We start from the raw sequence: 19,501 nt of genomic DNA, 5'->3' as shown, positions 1-19,501 counted from the left end.
GGTGAAGAGCAGGGGTGAGAGTACGCAGCCTTGTGGGCATCCGGTGCTGAGTGTGAGGGTGGGGGAGGTGTGGTCACCCATTCTGACAGACTGTGGTCTGCCAGTGAGGAAGTCCATGATCCAGTTGCAGAGGGAGTTAGTTATTCCAAGGATGTTGAGCTTGGAGACCAGTCTGGATGGGATGATGGTGTTGAAAGCGGAGCTGAAGTCAACAAACAGCATTCTGATGTATGTGTTTGTTCCCTCCAGATGGTTGAGTGCGGTGTGCATTGCCAAGGCGACAGCATCGTCCGTAGATCTGTTTGCCCTGTATGCAAACTGGTGTGGGTCCAGGGTGCTCGGGAGGCTGTTCTTTATGTGATGGAGGATCAGCCTCTCAAAACACTTCATCACTATGGGTGTGAGAGCGATGGGACGGTAGTCATTCAGGCAGGAGATGTTGGTTTTCTTTGGAATGGGGACAATGGTTGTTGTTTTAAAGCAGGCAGGGACGATGGACTGCGCCAGTGAGACATTATAAATGTCTGTGAAGGGTGTCGCGAGTTGGTTGGCACACGCTTTTATTACTCTGCCTGGGATACCGTCTGGACCAGCTGCCTTCCGGGTAGGAACCCGCGACAGTGCTCTCCACACCTCTTCTGTAGCCAGGGTTAGTGGCTCATCTGTGGTGGTGGAGGGCAGGGCAATGGTGGTTGGATGCTCCAGAGCAGTGTCCTCAAAGCGGGCAAAAAAGGTGTTGAGTTCAGCGGGAAGGGATGCGTCTGTGCATGGAGAGCTGTTAGTTTGACTCTTGTAGTCAGTAACAGCTTGGATTCCTTGCCACATTCGCCTGGGGTCCGAGTTGACGTTGAAGTAGGTTGCAATTTGTGTGCTGTAGGTGCGTTTAGCAGCTCTGATGCCAGCCTTCAGGTTGTGTCTGGCAACTTTGAGTTCTTCGCTGTTGCCAGATTTAAAAGCTGCATCTCGAGCTTTCAGCAGACCTCGGACGTCACTGTTCAACAAAGGCAAAACAAAAAAATAAATATCAAATAACCATCTTACCTACATACTTACATCTGCAAAGCTGGATGCTGTGAGCTAGCTTTGGTTGGCTGCTTTATCCATTTTCAACTTCGTGTTTTCAAGCTCTATATTTAACGTCAATCAGGAAATAGTCTTTCAAGATGGCCCCATACTCTGTTGATTAATGACAGTTTCAAAAGGGGAAAACAAAAATACAGCAGTTTTCGAATCATGTCATTTAGTACCATCTGTTGCAAATACACAGTACTTTCTACTGACGCTGTTACAGGTATATGAAAACAACTCAGTGGTACCAATAATGCATCACCTGTCCCACTGGTTCAATTCCTTGCACTTTATCCACAAGCTGTGCCTGATGACCTTCAATGTGCCAGGGGAAGCGTACCTGTACCTACCTTTGGTCAGGATGAAATCATAATGCGTCAGAAGTCCAAACCTGTTGTAGGAAAGATGATTACCATGTTTAAGGCAGGGGAAAAACCTTCACATTATTCCAGCACTGAATGTCCTTTTCTCAGGTTGATGGTAAAAGAATGGCACTGCCTTGAATTAAAAAATGACATTCTGTATAGAAACCACCGGTGTGACTCATCCTGTTTGTCAGCTTGTGCTGCCTGAAACATTAAGACCAGGAGTTCTCAAAAGTCTTTATGATGACATGGGCCATTTAGGAAACTGAACACACTCTTGTCTTCATCCGATCCAGGTTTTATTGGCCAAAAATGGCTTTTGATGATGAAAAGAAAGTGAAGTCCTGTGAACTGTGTCAAACAAAAATGTCAGCCATAAAAAGGCTGCGCCGCTTGTCAACATTCAAACTACCAGGCCAATGGTCTGTATAGACTTTATGTCCATAGAGCCTGACAGCCATAACATTGCTCTATGAATTAATGTTCAGCAAACAAGGTTGCCTATTGACGTTGCATTTGGTCTACCAGTTCAAGGAGTTGAGTCTCTGTCTCAGTCACAGTACGTGAGAAATCGGAAATCCCACTTTACCATGGAAAGTTACCATCTTGTCATGAAGAATGCCCAGAAAATTGCAGGGACGATTTGATAAACCTGTCAGAAAGTATTAGTTCGCAATCTGTGAGTACGCAATAAGCATAAACTGGCAGATCGGTGGGAATCCACTGTGTATAGAGAATTGAGACATCTGAATGATGTTCCTGTCTATGTAGCCCAATCCAAAAGCCAAGATGGTCCCACACGTACTTTACACAGAGATCTCCTGCTTTCTGGTGGGGTTCTGACTGAAGAGATAGATGATGAACCCATCAAACCTAAGTCAGTTCGACGACCCAAGACTAGACAGCATCCGGTTCAGTCAGAAACTGCGGAAACTTCTGAATCGGACGATGATTTGCAGTACTGACAAAGAAATCCCTTTTTTATTTAGAGAGATGATTCATAGTAATGTATGATCATCTGTCACATTGGTTGAATCTCTTGCACTCATGCACAAGCCGTGCCTGGCAACCTTGAATGTGCCAAGGGAAGCGTCCCTGTACCTACCTTTAGTCAGGACGAAAGGCAACGAAAAAACCTTCACATTCCAGCACTGAATGTCCTTTTCTCAGGTTGATGGTAAAAGAATGGCACTGCCTTGAATTAAAGAATGACATGCTGTATGGAAACCGCCAGTGTGACTCTCAGCCTGTTTGTCAGCTTTTGTGGCCTGAAACATTAAGACCAGCAGTTCTCAAAAGTCTTCATGATGACATGGGCCATTCAGGAAACTGAACGCACTCTTGACTTCAACCCAGGTTTTACTGGCCAAAAGCGGCTTTTGATGTTGAAAAGAAAGAGAAGTCCTGTGCGCAGTTTGTCAGACGAAAGTGTCAGCAAGAAAAGGCTGCGCCCCTTGTCAACATTTAAACTACCAGGCCAATTGAACTGGTCTGTTTAGACTTTTTGTCCTTAGAACCCGACAGCCATAACACATAAGGACTTTCTTGTAATCACAGACCATTGTACAAAGTATACTAAATACCAGGAGGCCAGTACAGTTGCAAAATGCCTGTGGGAACAATTTTACTGTACATCATGGGTTTCTAGAAAAACTACATATTGATCAAGGCAGAGATTTTGAACCACACACAATCAAAAGAAATTTTGTACTCGTAAGGTGAGGACCAGCCCTCATCACCCAAAGGGAAACTGTGTTGAGCGATAACAGGACATTTCTCAGCATGTTGGGCACAATCAAAGACAAGGACAAGACTGTGACTTTGTTAAACCCCTCACCCATGCTTACAACTGTACTAAAAATGTCATCGGTCACTCGCCCTATGAATTAATGTTTGGCAGACAAACCAGGTTCCCTATTGACATTGCATTGGTCTACCAGTTTAAGGAGTTGAGTTTGTCTCATTCACAGTATGTGAGAAATCTGAAGTCCCACTTGATGGAAAGTTACCATCTTGCCATGAAGAATGCCCAGAAAGTGGCAGAGAGAAACGAGATGATTTCATAAACCTGTCAGACAGTCCACTTTAGAGGAAGGAGATCAAGTATTGGTTTGCAACCTGGGAGTACATAATAAGCAGAAACTGGCAGACCAGTGGAAATCCACTGTGTATAGAGTATTAAGACAGTTGAATGATGTTCCTGTCTATGTAGTCCAACCCAAAGGCCAAGATGGTCCCACACGTACTTTACACAGAGGTGGTCTACTTCCTTGTGGGGTTCTGACTGAAGAGATAGATGAAGAGCCCATCAAACCTAAGCCAGTTTGACGACTCAAGACTAGACAGTATCCGGTTCAGTCAGAAACTGAGGAAACTTCTGAATCTGACGATGATTTGCACTACTGGCAAAGAAATCCCTTTCTCAAGAGACGATTCACAGAAATGTATGATATTCCACAGAGGATGAACAAAGCTACACCGGATCAAGTAGTTAAACAAGACAATCCAAGTAACCACCTTCCCACTCAGTTTAAAAGAGATCCTGTAAAAGATGACTTACCTAAATGAAGACTTACCCGTCCTCACAACAAATCCTTCATATTCTCCTGAAGCAGAACATCATTCACCAAATGGCACCTGAAACCTGAAAAACAGAAACTGGTGAAAGCTTACCTGCTTGTATAGTGCAGCACGGAGTCTGAAAGACAAGACGCACAAGAAGACGTTAGTGCAGAAGAACAGCTGCGTACTGATTGTTCTGACCCATCCAAGAAAATAGCTCAGGATGGCCTGCAAGGAAATGAAGGGGGGGGGCGGGGGGTAATCCAAAATCAAAAAACAGGCAAATGTTAAATCCAGCAAAGGCAAGAAACACAAAAAGACAAACATAACAAGGGGAACAAAGTCCAAAGGGCAAAGGCAAAAAGAGCGAAAGTCGAAAATAGCAAACAGAGTCAAAAAACGGAAAATCACAATAGACAGAAGAAAAACCGCTCAGTAGCTCTTGAATAAGAAACAATACCTCGCATCGAACTAGACTAAAAGCCCGGGCTTTATACTAAACTAATTATGTCAGAACAGGTGTAACCAGTTAATACTCAGGCGACAGAGAGCGGTGATTGGAGTAAGATGGAGAACTGAGAACCATGTGATCCCCTGGGGATTCTGGGACATGGAGTCCCTAGAGACCTCTGAGCCTGAGGGATGCCTGACACATGAAAATGTAGTTTTTTTTTTTTATTTAAAAATTAAACTCATGATAAATTAAAATCTTTCAACTTTAAACAAAATCAAATACATGAAAAAAGGTAAGTATTATTTTCACAAGCATAAATTTAGGTTATAGAGTTTAGGACAGACACCTCACAATCTCAGTTAATGCCTTGGGTTTAAATAGATCATGACACTCCTCTCTAAGTTTTCTTTTTAAACAGTTTTTTTTTTACTTCGGGACCACAGATTGAGCTAAAACGGGTGAAATGTCAGATATGTGCATGAAATATGAGATATGTGCATGACTTCTTTGCAGATTGCTTGACTATCAGTTCTGTAGTCCTCTAGTTGTGTGTCAGTAGTCAGTATCTGATCAAAGAACTGCTGTAGCCTGGATATTTATGGCTGGTGGACTATTCTGAATTAGTTTGCCTCTTTTGAATCTGCTCTTTAGGCTCTTTATTGACTTTTAAGGCGTAACAAGACTAAGAATCCTGTTATATTTTAATCTCTAAACACACTAAATTTGTTGTTTAAGCAAGTTTGGACAGATAGTTGTGAGGCCTGCTGGCTAGCTAGTCTATAAATCAGGCCTCAAAAGATAAACACAGCAACAAACAAATAAACAAACAAACTGAATCAGGTGTCATGAAATTTACTTTAAACATGACAGAAGCACTGCTCGATCTATAAGGAGACTAGCTAGCTAGCTATCTGGAAGTTAGCTGTAGAACCTACATCCAAGTCTATCCTAACCTCAGGTCCTACTCTCTAAATAAAAAGCACAATTAGATCTTTGGGTCTGCAAGTGTCTGTTGTGTATGTGTGTATGTACCTCAGACTCGATGTGGTCCTGCAGGATCGCATACCAGGACTTCTTTGTGGACGTCATACCGTCACTGAAAGCCTCTTTACGTCTCCACAGTATCTCATCTGGAATCAGATTCAGGCCCTTGAACGATTCTCTCAGCAGATACTTCTCCACACCGTCCTGTTTTCATAAAGCATGAACATCATAACCTCAGTGTCAGTTCACCTTCTGGAGCTTTTGCTGTTTAACTGTAATTACTTGATTATATGACAAACCACAGTTATGTAAGGAATAACATCAACATTTTATTGATATCCTGTACTGATAGGGTTCAAGTCTGCATTTGTGACTTTTTCTGTTTGTTTTGATGTCAAAAAATTAAAAAAAAAAACATGGAAAAATGTAAAGGATGGTTTTCTTTCTGCAAAGCAAGACACACAACAACTTTTCATAACTAATCATAATAAAATACCTGCTACATAACAACAAACATACGTATTGAAAGTTTAGAATCATTTCTCCACATTTCAGTGAGCAACAAATGGCAAATCAAGTTGCAACACGCTTTGTTATTGCCAGTGATAAACACAACTTTTAAAGATTAATAAGGCTGTTAATTTCACCTTGGGCACCCTCATCTCTTCAGGCAGGGAGAGATAGTAGGCAGTGAACCTGTGGTCCAGGAAAGGCACTCTCAGCTCCAATCTAAAGAGAAGAGGTCAGAGAGAAAAAAGGAATTAAAAGAGTAGAGAGCCACCAACATTTTTCCCCCAATGAAAATGATTCCAAAAAAAAAAATAAAATGGTGCTTTTGGTTTTTGACAAATTTCTGACCAAAAAAAAAGTTCAACGAGGCCTACAATGAAGAGACAAAATCTAACACTTTCCACATAATTTTAAGGGCAACGAAAATGTGAAGTAGTGTTTAAAAAAGTTTGTTCATTTTCTTCGCCGTGTTCAGACAGTTTAATGCTGGTTGTGTGGAACCATTTCTCATTTTTCTCATCTCGTTTCCATTAGGAACACTAAACAAGAGATTTAGAAAAATCACTGTTCTTGAGTACAAAGAGAAGATACCACAACCAAGAGCTTCTCTTCTAGAGGTTTGAAAGCACATGAAAAACAGAATGTGCCGCTCGATATGCAGAATACAGCAAAACAGAAGCAGGCTAGAAAGCACACCAATGCCATTTGTGGTGGCACTGGTGTGCAGTAGCCTTTTAAAAATGACAAAAATAAATAAATAAATAAAAATTACAAGCGACAGCCAAATTGTAAAGCCTAAATAAAAACAATGCAATTTATTGCCTTGGAGATTTAGTGTCACATACTGTAGCCTTACACACTGTAATCAATATATTTATTTTATGTACACTGTTCTTATTTACTGTCAGTTCTTTTGGTTTTTGGTTCAGTGCGTTCTGAATTTTGGTTTTGGTGAAGACGTTTTATTTCGATGCATAAACAGAGTGCAATTCAGACAGAACAGAAAAACAGAACAAAAAAGAAAAACTGACAAAAGAAGCATTAAAAAGACTATTTCAGACAGGAAGGTGTGTAATTATATAGGATTATATACAGAATAATGTAGATTGTCAGGTGTGGGTGCTTCATATGGAGAAGCAGAGGTTTTTCCTCACCCGTGAGCCGCTGTTGTCCTGTCTGCTCTCAGCACATCGAACATGTACAACTCCTTCATCAGACGCACACTGTCCTCCGCAGCGGCCTTCGGTGACGGAGCCTGGATCAATCAACACAGCGTCACTCTTTCACAGCTCCAGAGGCAACAACACTTCTGCACATTTTAATGCACAATTACTGTTTATTTACTGGACTTTTTTCCCAATATGTTAAATTTAGCAAATAAATAGAAATTGTGCACAAAATTAAATGCAGTTAAATGCCATATTTAAGTTCCCTGTAGATGATGGGTTAACTTATTTTCATTTAGATAATTAATAAAACATGTAATTCAACCAGGGATCTTCATACTTTTGCATACAACTGTATATTTATCAATGACAAGCATGTGGCTTCCCTACTGTGACATAAAGAGCAGATGAAGATGAGTAACTACTGAATAACAATAAAATCAACTGGATTGTAAACTACTCAGATATTATCGAGCGCAGATTAACTGTACCTTATGGAAGTAGATGTAGCCCTGTGTGAGTTCATCAGACCCTTCACCAGAGAAGATCACCACACTGTCCGTCTTCTCACGAATAAACTTGGATACCAGGTACATGCCTGGAAATAAAGGCATAATAAAAGACGCCCATAAAGAGCTGAACTGTCACTTTCTACATGGGGCAATGGTGATGGAGCGTGATGGATACATTTATGTTACACATGTAGCGTTTACCCTTCCTGGATTGGGGCCTTGTCGAGGCGGAAGGGCTTGTGTGGTCTAGGGATCTTCAGAGCTAAGTCGTCGGGAGCAGAGTCCCCGGCTGGCAGCCGTACAGTTGGAGTTTGTCCCGGTGGACGAGAGGGTCGCCTCAATGCGAATTAAAATCGCAGAGAGGAAAACTCTGACTGTTGTGTGTCCTTATGCACCAAACAGCAGGTCGGTGTATTCGGCCCTCTTGGAGCAAGTGGGCGGGGTTCTGGAAAGGGTCCTGCCTACAGACTCCATAGTCTTACTGGGAGACTTCAGTGCTCATGTTGGCAATGACTGGGAGACCTGGAGAGGTGTGATTGGGAAGAACGGCCTGCCCCATCTAAACCCGAATGGTGAGTTGTTATTGGACTTGTGTGCTAGGCATGGATGGTCCATAACGAACACCAAGTTCCAACCCAAGGATGTTCATAAGTGTACGTGGTACCAGAGCTCCTTGGCTGAAAGGTCAATGATCGACTTTGTTGTCGTTTCATCTACTCGGGACCGTATGTTCTGGACACTCGGGTGAAGAGGGGTGCTGAGCTGTCGACTGATCACCACCTGGTGGTGAGTTGGATCAGATGGCAGGGAAGACTAATGGTCAGACCCGGTAGGCCCAAGCGAATAGCGAGGGTGTGCTGGGAATGACTGCCGGAGGCCCCTGTTCGGAATGATTTAAACTCCCACCTCCGGGAGAGCTCTCTCATGTCCGGCAGGAGGTAGGAGACATGGAGTCTGAATGGACCCTGTTCAAAACCTCCATTGTGGAAGCTGCCAGGCATGGCTGTGGCCAAAAGCTTGTGGGTGCCTGTCAGGGCGGTAACCCAAGAACCCCCTGGTGGACACCGGGGGTGAGGGAGGCCATCAAGCTGAAGAAAGAGGCCTTTAGGGACTGCATGGCCCGAAGGACTCCCGACTCAGCAGATAGGTACCGACAGGCGAAAAAGGTGGCAGCCGCATCCATTTGCTAACAGTTTCAGGAACACACAGGGTAGCTGGACAAAGAGTTACCGTTGAAATGAAGTGTTTACACAAAATTGTTCAAATTTAGCTGTTTGGAGGGAAGTTTGCCACAAACATTCGCCACTTTCCCATCCGCTCCATCAGAGCACCTCTTCTCTGCTGGGGGGAGTATCTGCACCCAGAAGAGAGCAAGTCTCTCACAGGAGCACGGAGAGATGCTGACTTTCCTCCATTTCAATAAAGATTGTGATTGTAAAATTTAGTTGTAGACAGACAGCAGAACGCACAAAGCACAGACTGCACTGTTAAAATTTAAAATTTAAATTTCTAGATTATTTACTTGATTAAAGGGAAGCAATTTAGTTTTGTTATATTTTACTGCTGCTACTTTGCACATCCTTTTTGACAGGAAAAATATATTGGAGTTTATTTTTTTATCTGTTGTATTAGCAGGAAAGTTCATTAAAACTTAATTCTTGAATGTTATTCATCTTTGTCTTTATTGTTAGCCAGCAAATGCATAAAACAACCTCAAGCTAAATTTAAAAGCTAATAGCTACATAAAAGTTATTTGGTGATGTAGTAATTTATAATCCAAATAATCGCTTATTCGTTTCAGTAATCGACCGATTATTCGACTATCAAATTAATCGTTTGTTGCAGTCCTACTGAACAAAAATATACCCAAAACAGTAGCACAGCTGCTTTATGATGCCTTTGCAGGATTTTTTCCTTATTGAATGGGAAAGTAACCAACAGTAACATGGCCTGTGCTCACCAACAGAAGCGCGCACTGTGGTGATGTCGTAACTCTCCAGGTGAACGATGACCTCCTCCACAGCCTTGATGCCCTCCTCTGGGGTGAAATTCACTTCGTAGTGTTCGCTGCCTATGTGGGCTGCTACCTACAGAAGAACAACAACAACATTCAGAACAGACAAATCTAAAGTCCTGCTGGTGTCACTGTAACAGAATAAGGTTCATAGTCAGGATAAGCAGGAATTTTTCCCCCTGGTGATTAAACTTCACTGGCCTTGCGTGCAGCGATAGCATCCGGACTGTCTTCTGCCCCGATCGAAAACGTCTGAACGGGATACTGCAACTCAGTTTCCTTGGCCAGCTTGACAAGCGTGGCCGCGACCAGGCTAGAGTCAAGCCCACCTATATATTGGGAGAGTTTTGTTGGCATAAATTTTATATTTATTTTTGTTTGTTTTTTATGTGCTTATCTTTGTTTTTCTTGTTTCATGTACTTCTGTAAAGCAACATTGGGTATGAGAGAGACCATATAACTTATTATTAGTAGTAATAATTGCCTATACATTAAAATACATAAATTAAAGAACTTGTTCAAAAGAAATATAAGACAACGTCAAAAATGAATGGCGGTACCTGAGAGGAGGCATCCGATTCTCCTGTGAGCCATCAGACGTTTCCTCACTGCGTTTTCAAACAGGATCCTGATGTTGGCCTTCACTGTCTCCAGAGCAAAACCTACACAAGCAAACAAACAGTACTGAGCATGTTTCTACACTGGACGCTAAATGAGTAGGGCGGATTGCAGGTGGAGTTGGACATATTGGTCTGAATTTTCTTGGCTATTCATGTTGGGGTTTGTTTGAGCTCAGGCATTATGTTGGACTCTTCAGATTGAAATTTAATGTTCAGGTCTCTCACAGCCGTTCCCTTCCTCTTTTAGTGGAATAAACCCTCCCACTTTAGTCTTTCGAAAAAAAAACTGCCGTCAAGAGGCATGCGGGTGCCGTCAAGAGGCATGCGGGGTCTCATTAGGTCTCCAGTGGGCTCATACAGAATTCTGTCAGGCTACACTGAGGTCCAGATTCAAAACTTCAGATTCAGACACAATCTTGTTGGACCACGTTCGGGTTTGGACTAAAAACGTCAGACTCAAAGCTCTAAAGGCCTTATTCATAGAGAAGCATCAATACCACTTTTTCCCTTCTAATACTGATACCTGATCCTTAATTATAAGTCTCTAACTAGGTTATATTTATAGTGCCCCTTTTTAAATATTTTATTTTGGTAAAAGCTGTGTTCTGCGTCACTAATAAAACATTAACCTTTGTGTGGTGTTCAGGTCTGTGGGACCCATTTTCAATGTTTACCAAAAGAAAAAATGATGCGATTTATTATTATCTCAACCTCAGATTCTTGGCCTTTCCTCATTTTCTGTGAAGAACATATAAAATAACCCATTTTCAGTGTCTTCACTCTGTTCACCCCCCACACATTTATATTACACATGTGGTGTTGGGTGAACCTGCGGGGAGTAAAAGTGTGGAGGTGCTGTGTCCTTCACTCTGTTCTCCTCCTACATGGCCTGCTGTTAGTGTGTGTGTGTGTGTGTGTGTGAGGGTGGACAACATGGACAGGCTGGTGACTGGCTACAGCTGCTAAAGGAGAACTCTATGCTGGACACTTGTGATATTTGACACATCTGGTATTTTTACATAAATTATTGTGGCTGTATTGATTTAAAAAAAAAAACAAAAAACAAAAAAAAAAAAACCAATAATTTAGTGGGTCCACCAGACCACTGAGTACCAAACATATCAACACCACACAAGGGTTAAGCTTGAATGTTGATTATGCCGTTTGCTTGCTGGGATGTAAAATCCAACAGTTTGAGATGCTTAAGACTAAACCATTTTTTGTAATTAGTATTTATTATATAATTAGTCATTAGAACAATATTTGATAAATGAATTAAATGTTAAATATTTTTATTGTGCAAAAAACTGAACAACAGACAGATTAACCTGTGGTCTGCACATGTACATACCATCTTCTCTGGTTTGGCTCTGGCGTGGTTTCACATCAGAATTTCTCAAGTCATTTGTCTCATATATGCATCCCGTTTACTTGCGCTTACATCTCAGAGCGTCAGACTCTGCAGGAGTTTAGTAAATATTATCTGTTGAGCCAAGAATTTCTCAGCTTTGTTGAAGTAAAAGGCCGCGTTATCCCTCCGTTGCAAGACGCAGCTGACCGACGGAGGCGCACCGCAGGCGGGTCGAGCGAAAACAAAGGCCTGGCTAGCAGGCTGCTATGGTTAAGGCTAAACCAAGGCTAGAGCCACAATATTTTATGTCCTATATGTCTCAGTATGTGCTAATGTCCTAGTATAGGTTTTAAAATATAAATATAATGAAAAATAATGAAAAATATAAATAGAATGAAAACGCAGAGTTGATTTGCTCTGCTTTAAGCTTTAGCTATAGCCGCTTTCCTCCCATCTCCGATAGGAAACGTTTCCTCAAAAGTAAAACAGTTTCTTGTAAAATGTTTCTCATTCGACTGTTTTACGAGGCTGAAATCGCTTCTTATTCACGAGTTTCGTTTGAATTTTCCCATTCCACCTTAAATTCTGAGGTGCAGAATGTAAATGTGCTGACTTCATCTTCGCAACTTCTTAACGTTTGACAGTCTCTTGTTAAAGATTTAACGTTTAAAGAAACAACTGCAGTGCTTATAAATGTCATTTGTCTCCAAATGTTCTTCTTAAATCTCTCTCTTTGCCTTTTCGTTTGCTACTAGCCAGGCATGACTGCGTTGCTATGTGACCTGCAGTCTGCACACCAGTACTCAGTCATTGAGAACCAGGGCTTTCGCAAACGTCCCGTCTCAGAGGTATTTTACTGAAACAGCGATCCCCCCACTCTCTACAATGAGACCAAAACCGAAGTTATAAAATCACTGACGAAAACAGGTAGAACAGCTGTAACGTGCTGTATGGACACCCATTGCCACAGAATCTTGTGTCACCGTGACAGCGCACTTTGTCACAGATCAGTGGCAGCAGCGTCTCACGTGCTCCAAACAAGAGCAGTATGAGAGCCTTCTAGTTCACTTGCCTCATCACTTACATTTGTTTTATCAATAAAAGATATTGGAAGTAAGTTCATTATGGATCATTACAAATACTTTGCTTTAAAAGTTCCAACTCCTCACACAGTGAGAAAATAGAAATCCTGTATAGAAAAAAAAGGTGCATCAAGATGCATCGATAATCGTTTTATAATCGCATCACAGCCTCTGAATCATAATCGAATCGAAATTCCTACCCCTATCTAGGAATGGGAACATTAACAGCGCACAGAGCTCCAGAAGCTGCTCGCTCAAATAGGTAACACGAGCTGCTCTCTCCCCATTGTTCATCAATTTCAGTCAGTAGTACTTGTAACTAAAAAACAACATGTCTGAACAAGACAAAACTAAGTAGAAGTAAGAGAGTAAAAACTAAGAGAGAAATAAATATTGTAAGAAAACCAAAAGAAAAGTAGCAAATCTAACATAGGTTAGAAATAACATCACTGATCATGTGTGACATATGACCTCTCTATCAGGTGTCTACCTTTTCCGAGCTTCCCAGCGTTGTCATAAAGGGCATGTTGGGGCTGGTCTGTGCAGCTATGGAAACGGTCCAGCTTGATGGACACCACCTTTCCAGACAGCTTCAGGTCAAACACCTCGAAGTGGCCAGGCGGGAACGGGGTGATCTTCACCGGTTCAGACATGGAGTGTGTGATCTGTGTTAGACCTGAGGACAGACAGAGAGAGGACAGATTCCCAAAGAATATGAATCAGAGTCACTCATTTGTATGAGACCAAATAATACTGTTAAGTTACCCTTTCACCTCTGCATTTAACCCATCTGTGCAGTGAAACACCCACATACACGCTAGCCTTGACCAACAATTCATGATTTATTCATTGAACATGCATTTTCAATTAATAGTGTAAATGAAGTCGTCTTGTAAACAAAGTCATTCAGAGTGTTTTGATGTGAAATGATGCACTATAGAGAAACTTAGGAACCAGGAGCTGCGATGTCTACACAAATGTAGGCATTCTGTTTACTATCTAAAATGTCCAGTGAACCTACATGTGTCTTTGGTGTTTTTATATGTAATGCTGAAGATGGGAAAAAATAGTGGAAAACCTTAAACGTTTCTTTAGGCACTAATTTTGTCTGCATGTGCCTCTCCACCATGAATGGATATCAAAAATAAATCTGTTATAGACCAAAATTTTCCCAAAACTACCATAAAACAGGGTCTTAGACATCAGGCAGTGTAGTCATAACCATTTCTTGTGATAACTTTCTGTGAGGGAGCTTTTGTAGGCATTAAACTTCAGACGTCTGGTTCCTATCACCACCACTGTGAACAATTCTGACTCATTTCGCATCAAACCACTCTGAATGACTTTATTTACATCTTCACAGTTTACTTTTTTTTGGTTTGAATTTGAAGGAATTCCTCTTTAAAGGCATCCCAGATCCTGAAATCTTACCTTTGGCCTCTGAGCAGACAGCGAGGAAGCTGTTATCAGTCAGCAGCTTGAACATGGGCCTCACGCCGTATGTATCCCTCCCTAGGAAAACTTTCCTATTAGCTGTGTCCAGCAGGATGAAGGCAAACACACCATCCAGCAGGGTGGCCATCTTCTCAATGCCGAAGGAATCGTACAGATGAAGCAGGATCTCTCCATCCATATTGGTTTGGTGGTCAAACTTAAAAGCATCCCTCAGCTTTAGGGAGAACAAAGCAGCACAATGTTAGAACAAATCAACCAGCAATCTCAAAAACAGAACTTAAAATAAAAGTCTGATGTTTCCATTATAATATCATAAGACGATGACCTAACAAACATGTCTGTCAACCTTCCCTATTCCCCCTTTAACAGGAGAGCTGATGTTCACTGCTCTCACTCAAACCACAAAGCAAGGTTTTTTTTGAAGAAATTTTGGGCTAAGTTTGGATGGGAACATAGACTTATTAGGTTAGGAATAAACTGAGGGTGGCATTTCTAAACCAATCTAATCTAAGGCAGAGCTCACAGGAGGGGGTGATACCATGTTTGCCAGCATTGTCTGACAGACAAGCCTAATAATGACAAATGACCTAATAACAATAAATGAGAATTGCCGATATGGCATAACCAGGCCCCCGATTTGATTCTTCTATTCATCAAAGGGGTTCAACTTAACAAACATATCGATTTCGCTGTTAAGTTAAAAGGTCCCAGCAGTGCCGTATTAAAAAAGTTACTGTAAAACACTATAATTTACAGCGACCAGGCATAACATTATGACCACCTCCTTGTTTCTGCGCTCATTGTCCATTTTATCAGCTCCACTTACTATATAGGTGCACTTTGTAGTTCTACAGTTACAGACTGTAGTCCATCTGTTTCTCTGATACTTTGTTAGCCCCCTTTTACGCTGTTCTTCAGTGGTCAGGACCCCCATGGACCCCCACAGAGCAGGTACTATTTGGGTGGTGGATCATTCTCAGCACTGCAGTAACACTGACGTGGTGGTGGTGTTAGTGTGTGTTGTGCTGGTACAAGTGGATCAGACCCAGCAGTGCTGCTGGAGTTTTTAAACACTGTGTCCACTCTCTGTCCACTCTATTAGACACACCTACCTTGTCAGTCCACCTTGTAGATGTAAAGTCAGAGACGATAGCTCGTCTGCTGCTGCACAGTTTGTGTTGGTCATCCTCTAGTCCTTCATCAGTGGTCACAGGACGCTGTTGGCTGGATATTTTTGGTTGGTGGACTATTCTCAGTCCAGCAGTGACAATGAGGTGTTTAAAAACTCCAACAGCACTGCTGTTTTTTGTCACAATGGCAGTGATATTGCTGACTACAACTGATGTAGACTAGACTAGAACTAGAACAGAATAATTAAAAGTGCTCCAGGGAGGTACGTATACCCAGACATGCAGACAACCAATCAGAACCTTCTGATTAACATCTAATCATAATCTGATTTTCAATTTTACAAAACTGTAAGCTTCCTTTTGAACAGACTTTTTAGAGAAAGTTCATTCACTTTATTAATGCAAAATATTTTTATATACTGCGACACTGAGATATATCTGGAACATAAAGTGATACTGAATTTCACCCAGCACTAATTTCAATTTCAAAATGCCCCATGAACAGCTCGTACCGAGACTACAGAGCTGCCGTTGTTTTTCTTGAAGAACTGGATACAAAAGCAAACATAACGTACTGGAACCTCCTGAAGGACGATGGGTCAACCAAACCTGTCAGGCAGCTTTAAAGTGGTCAACAGCAACTCATACCCGTTTGTGGTTGTAGATCTCGCCGTTGTAGCAGAGCCAGAGGTAAGGGAACTTCGTCACTCGCAGGGGCTGCATGCCATACAGCTGGTCCACAACGGCCAAACGGTGGAAACCGAAGCAGCAGCTGGTGAAACCATTGACGTTCTCAAAGCGGAAAGCGTCCGGACCCCGATGCGCAATCTTCATAGCATTGGTGCACTGAACCGACAGACACTCATCGCTCCCAAATAAGGCCCATATACCACACATTTTTCTTCTGGACAGAAAAACAACACGATTATTAGACTCTGAATAGTGAAGTGTTCATTTCTGAAGATCACAGTCAGTCAATTCATGCTCTAAACCACGTTTAAAAGTAGCTGTGACGTTAATATGCATTTGTGTCTCATCTTGAGGTTTTTATTACTGAAATACAACAACTAGCAGACAAGCAGCGGCTCAGTAAGTCGAGTAAAAACTAAAAGATTGTAATAAAATAAGTCGGATCAGTTCACAAACAAGGGTCGACTCGTTCGGATCCCAAATGGCTCTTCTTTATTTAGCGCGCTGTTCCAGTTCTAGTTCCCTACTTTAGCCGCGTTAGTGTTATAAATCAGTCATGTACTGTTCAATAAAACTTCATTCTAATTCATTACCAAAACTGTATTATGTTTGTTGTTTAAACATTTGACCAACATTTAAGTCAGACGTTAAGTAGTTTCATTGAATTCAACCAGTAACCCATTAAACAAAAGGCAAGTTAAAGTAAAAAAAATCAGAAGAACTAATGAGGCTCACTCAGAAACACGGCTAAGAATTATTGCATTAAAACAGCAAAGAAAGAAATCAGACACAATAAGCAGCAGCTGTTAGGGGAAGAGAGGGAGCGGAGCCAGAACGACCCATAGAAATCAATGAGGCCTGTGACTTTCAGCCACAGTGTCATGAGATCTACTCATTTGATTTGTCTTAATTTACTAAAAAAGAGGGGGAAAAAATGAGCCGAGTCGTTCAAGAACGACACATCACTATTGCTGATGCAATGTCGACTGCTCTGATAAAGCGCGCACATGGCAACACGTGGGGCACATAATTGATTAATTTAAGTTATATGGGAAAAGATTAAGCTTAAACAGGCCACACAGTTTTCCTCAGTATTATACGTTTCATCACACTCTTGACACGAGGAACGTACTGAAATAAAATCATATATATATATATATATATATATTTTTTTTTACATATAGTGAGATAAAAGTCCCTGTCGTCAGATATAATAACCAAAATACAATATAAAATTCAAGAAAAAAATGCCTAATAACAGTAAGGAAGTATTCATACAACACTGCGAACAGGACGAGATGTGCAAAGTTGGCTTTTCTGTCACCAGCCGGCAAATAAGATGCCGGCTTCAGACAGACACGTGTTGTGACACTTCTCTCTCATTCAGGTTCAGTGTAGCTCCAAACGGCACATTTCACAGGCAAAGCAAACGGAACACTGTTACGGCCCGTAAATCGCAAAGGAAATTAAAATTTCGGTTTTACCTTTAGACACAGATGCAGAATGTAGAGGTTTAACTACAGCAGCGAGGAGAAGACAGTCCTAACTTGAACAACCCGGCTGATGAAATCATGAGTGTATCCTCGTAGTCCCATGAGAGCCTGGCCTCTTCATATTCCACCCGTTATATCAAACACAGGCCTGCTCAAACAGCAGAGGGCCCCCGCTAGCGAGTTCTCAATGAATGGGAATGAATGGAGCTCAAAGGCTAAAAACGAAAGGCTAAAATAGTTTCTAATCACTCCCAGAACCTTTCTTTAGTTTTAGACAGTAGAAGGGTGGATTTCACTAAAAAAACAAAGAAATCTCACCTGTATGTTTCCTTTATTCTACAGCAAACGGGTTTTGGGCAACAGAAGGCGGGCATTACTGCTAGAGCGTGATGATTGATTGGCGAGCGGAGCAGCTCATTGGCTGTTTGCGCTCACTGACGTCATGAATAAACACGAGGCGCCGTTTTAAACTCCTTTAACTCGAGTTTAAAAGCTCTTAAAATATAACAGCAGTGTTAAAATGTTTTCTGTGTTCAGGAAATGATTGTACTCTTTTACATAAAAAATGTTTCAGCATTTATAAACTATGATTTTGCTCAAATGCTCCATATCAACCCATTCATTTTGGACTCGCTCGGGAGCGCCCTCTAGCGTCTGAGAAACCCGGAAGCTATTACAGAGTGGGAATTCTCCTCTCTACAAGTTCTCTGAGTCTCTGACTGGAAATGATTTTTCACAATAAAAGTTTCTAGTGCTCAGTACTTCTTAGTTTATATGAATGAATATGCACATTAATAATTTACTTTCTTAAAATAATCTAAAACACTTTATGGTTTTACATCAAACAAGTGTCACCGTAAATTGTAGGAGTCTTTCATACTATGGGCGTGGCATGCCTTAAAGCCTATTACTTTTATGCTAATAAAGGATGGACCTGGTTTTAACTGCCTAGTGCCTAAACAATACATTGTGTCAACACAAATCCGTAGTGAAATGAAATCAACAGACCCTCCTCTATCTATACATGAAGTTTTATGCCAAACACGTGTCACCGTACATGTAGGAGTCTCTTATACTATGGGCGTGACAGACCTTATAGCCTATTGCATCATACTAATAAAGGATGAACATAGATTCCCAGATAGCAAGCATATATCGGTCCACTGGCTTGATATGGTCAGCACCGTGCTGACTGTTTGCCACTGCTGGACCACCCTCAGACCACCCAGATTACTGTCCTGCATACAAGCTCTAACTAGTTTTTAAACTCCTCAAACAGATTTTAAAAGCACACAGACTTTTATTTTGAAAAATATACTAAGATAAATATTACAGACAACTGAGAGAAAAAAAAAATGACTAGGTCTCATATAAAATGATTTCATAGAAAATGTTGTTGCTGAAACTGAGCTGGATTAAAATTATTTACTAAACTAATTCGCAGAGTATAACTAAAGAAAGGAAGGAAGGAAAAATAAGTAAACTGCACTGTGAGTGGCAAATGAGCGATGATAAGTGGAATTTTGTCTATTGCTATGTTTAACCACCAGTGAACCGTCCAGAAAACGCTGAACAAAACGCCAGTGGACCACCAGCTTTGCCATCAGTGGGCCGACAGTGGTCCACTGTTCTCTTGCTATCAGGGTTTAACTGCCTAGTGCCTAAACAATACATTGTGCCAACATAAGCCTATAGTGAAAAGACATTACCAGACCCTTCTCTGAATGACCCCTCCATGCTGTCTGTCAAGTAAAAATCTAATACACTGTGTGGCCAAAAGTATGTGGACATCTGACTGTCACACCTTGTCGGGTCAGAGCTGTTTTGGTGGCACAGGGAGAATCAACAGCATATTAGGGAGGTGGCCCTGATGTTTTAGTTCATTAGTGTGTGTATATATAGTGTAATATTAACACTATTTGTTGTTTTTATTTCTACCTTTCCAGGGAATCAAATAAGGCTTATTTTTATTAATGTGCCTGGCCCCAATTTTAGAGGTATGGCAGAGCGCATTGCTGAGTGTGTTACTCAGTCACTGAATGAGT

At 41.4% G+C, this 19,501-nt stretch overlaps 1 protein-coding gene across 1 annotated transcript in view; it reads right to left on the bottom strand.

Annotated features, from left to right (window-relative positions):
- The window catches only part of LOC118805257 (asparagine synthetase [glutamine-hydrolyzing]-like), a 21,807-nt gene extending 4,011 nt beyond the window's left edge, over positions 1-17,796 (bottom strand). The window contains exons 1-11 of the mRNA XM_036565932.1: positions 17,448-17,796; positions 15,922-16,177; positions 14,120-14,357; positions 13,179-13,364; positions 10,196-10,297; positions 9,837-9,964; positions 9,582-9,708; positions 7,601-7,707; positions 7,098-7,198; positions 6,081-6,162; positions 5,482-5,637 (exon numbers count right to left, since the gene is read on the bottom strand). Of these exons, the coding sequence (XP_036421825.1) occupies positions 5,482-5,637; positions 6,081-6,162; positions 7,098-7,198; positions 7,601-7,707; positions 9,582-9,708; positions 9,837-9,964; positions 10,196-10,297; positions 13,179-13,364; positions 14,120-14,357; positions 15,922-16,170 (1,476 nt within the window). The 5' untranslated portion in view covers positions 16,171-16,177; positions 17,448-17,796. The remainder of the gene's footprint in view (positions 1-5,481; positions 5,638-6,080; positions 6,163-7,097; positions 7,199-7,600; positions 7,708-9,581; positions 9,709-9,836; positions 9,965-10,195; positions 10,298-13,178; positions 13,365-14,119; positions 14,358-15,921; positions 16,178-17,447) is intronic.
- Between the last annotated feature and the right edge of the window lie 1,705 nt (positions 17,797-19,501).

This window comes from Colossoma macropomum, unplaced genomic scaffold (genome assembly GCF_904425465.1).
Source record: "Colossoma macropomum unplaced genomic scaffold, Colossoma_macropomum, whole genome shotgun sequence".
Classification (NCBI taxonomy): Eukaryota; Metazoa; Chordata; class Actinopteri; order Characiformes; family Serrasalmidae; genus Colossoma; species Colossoma macropomum.
The sequence above is the reverse complement of the archived record's forward strand: the minus strand, read 5'-3'. Positions and strand labels throughout refer to the sequence as shown.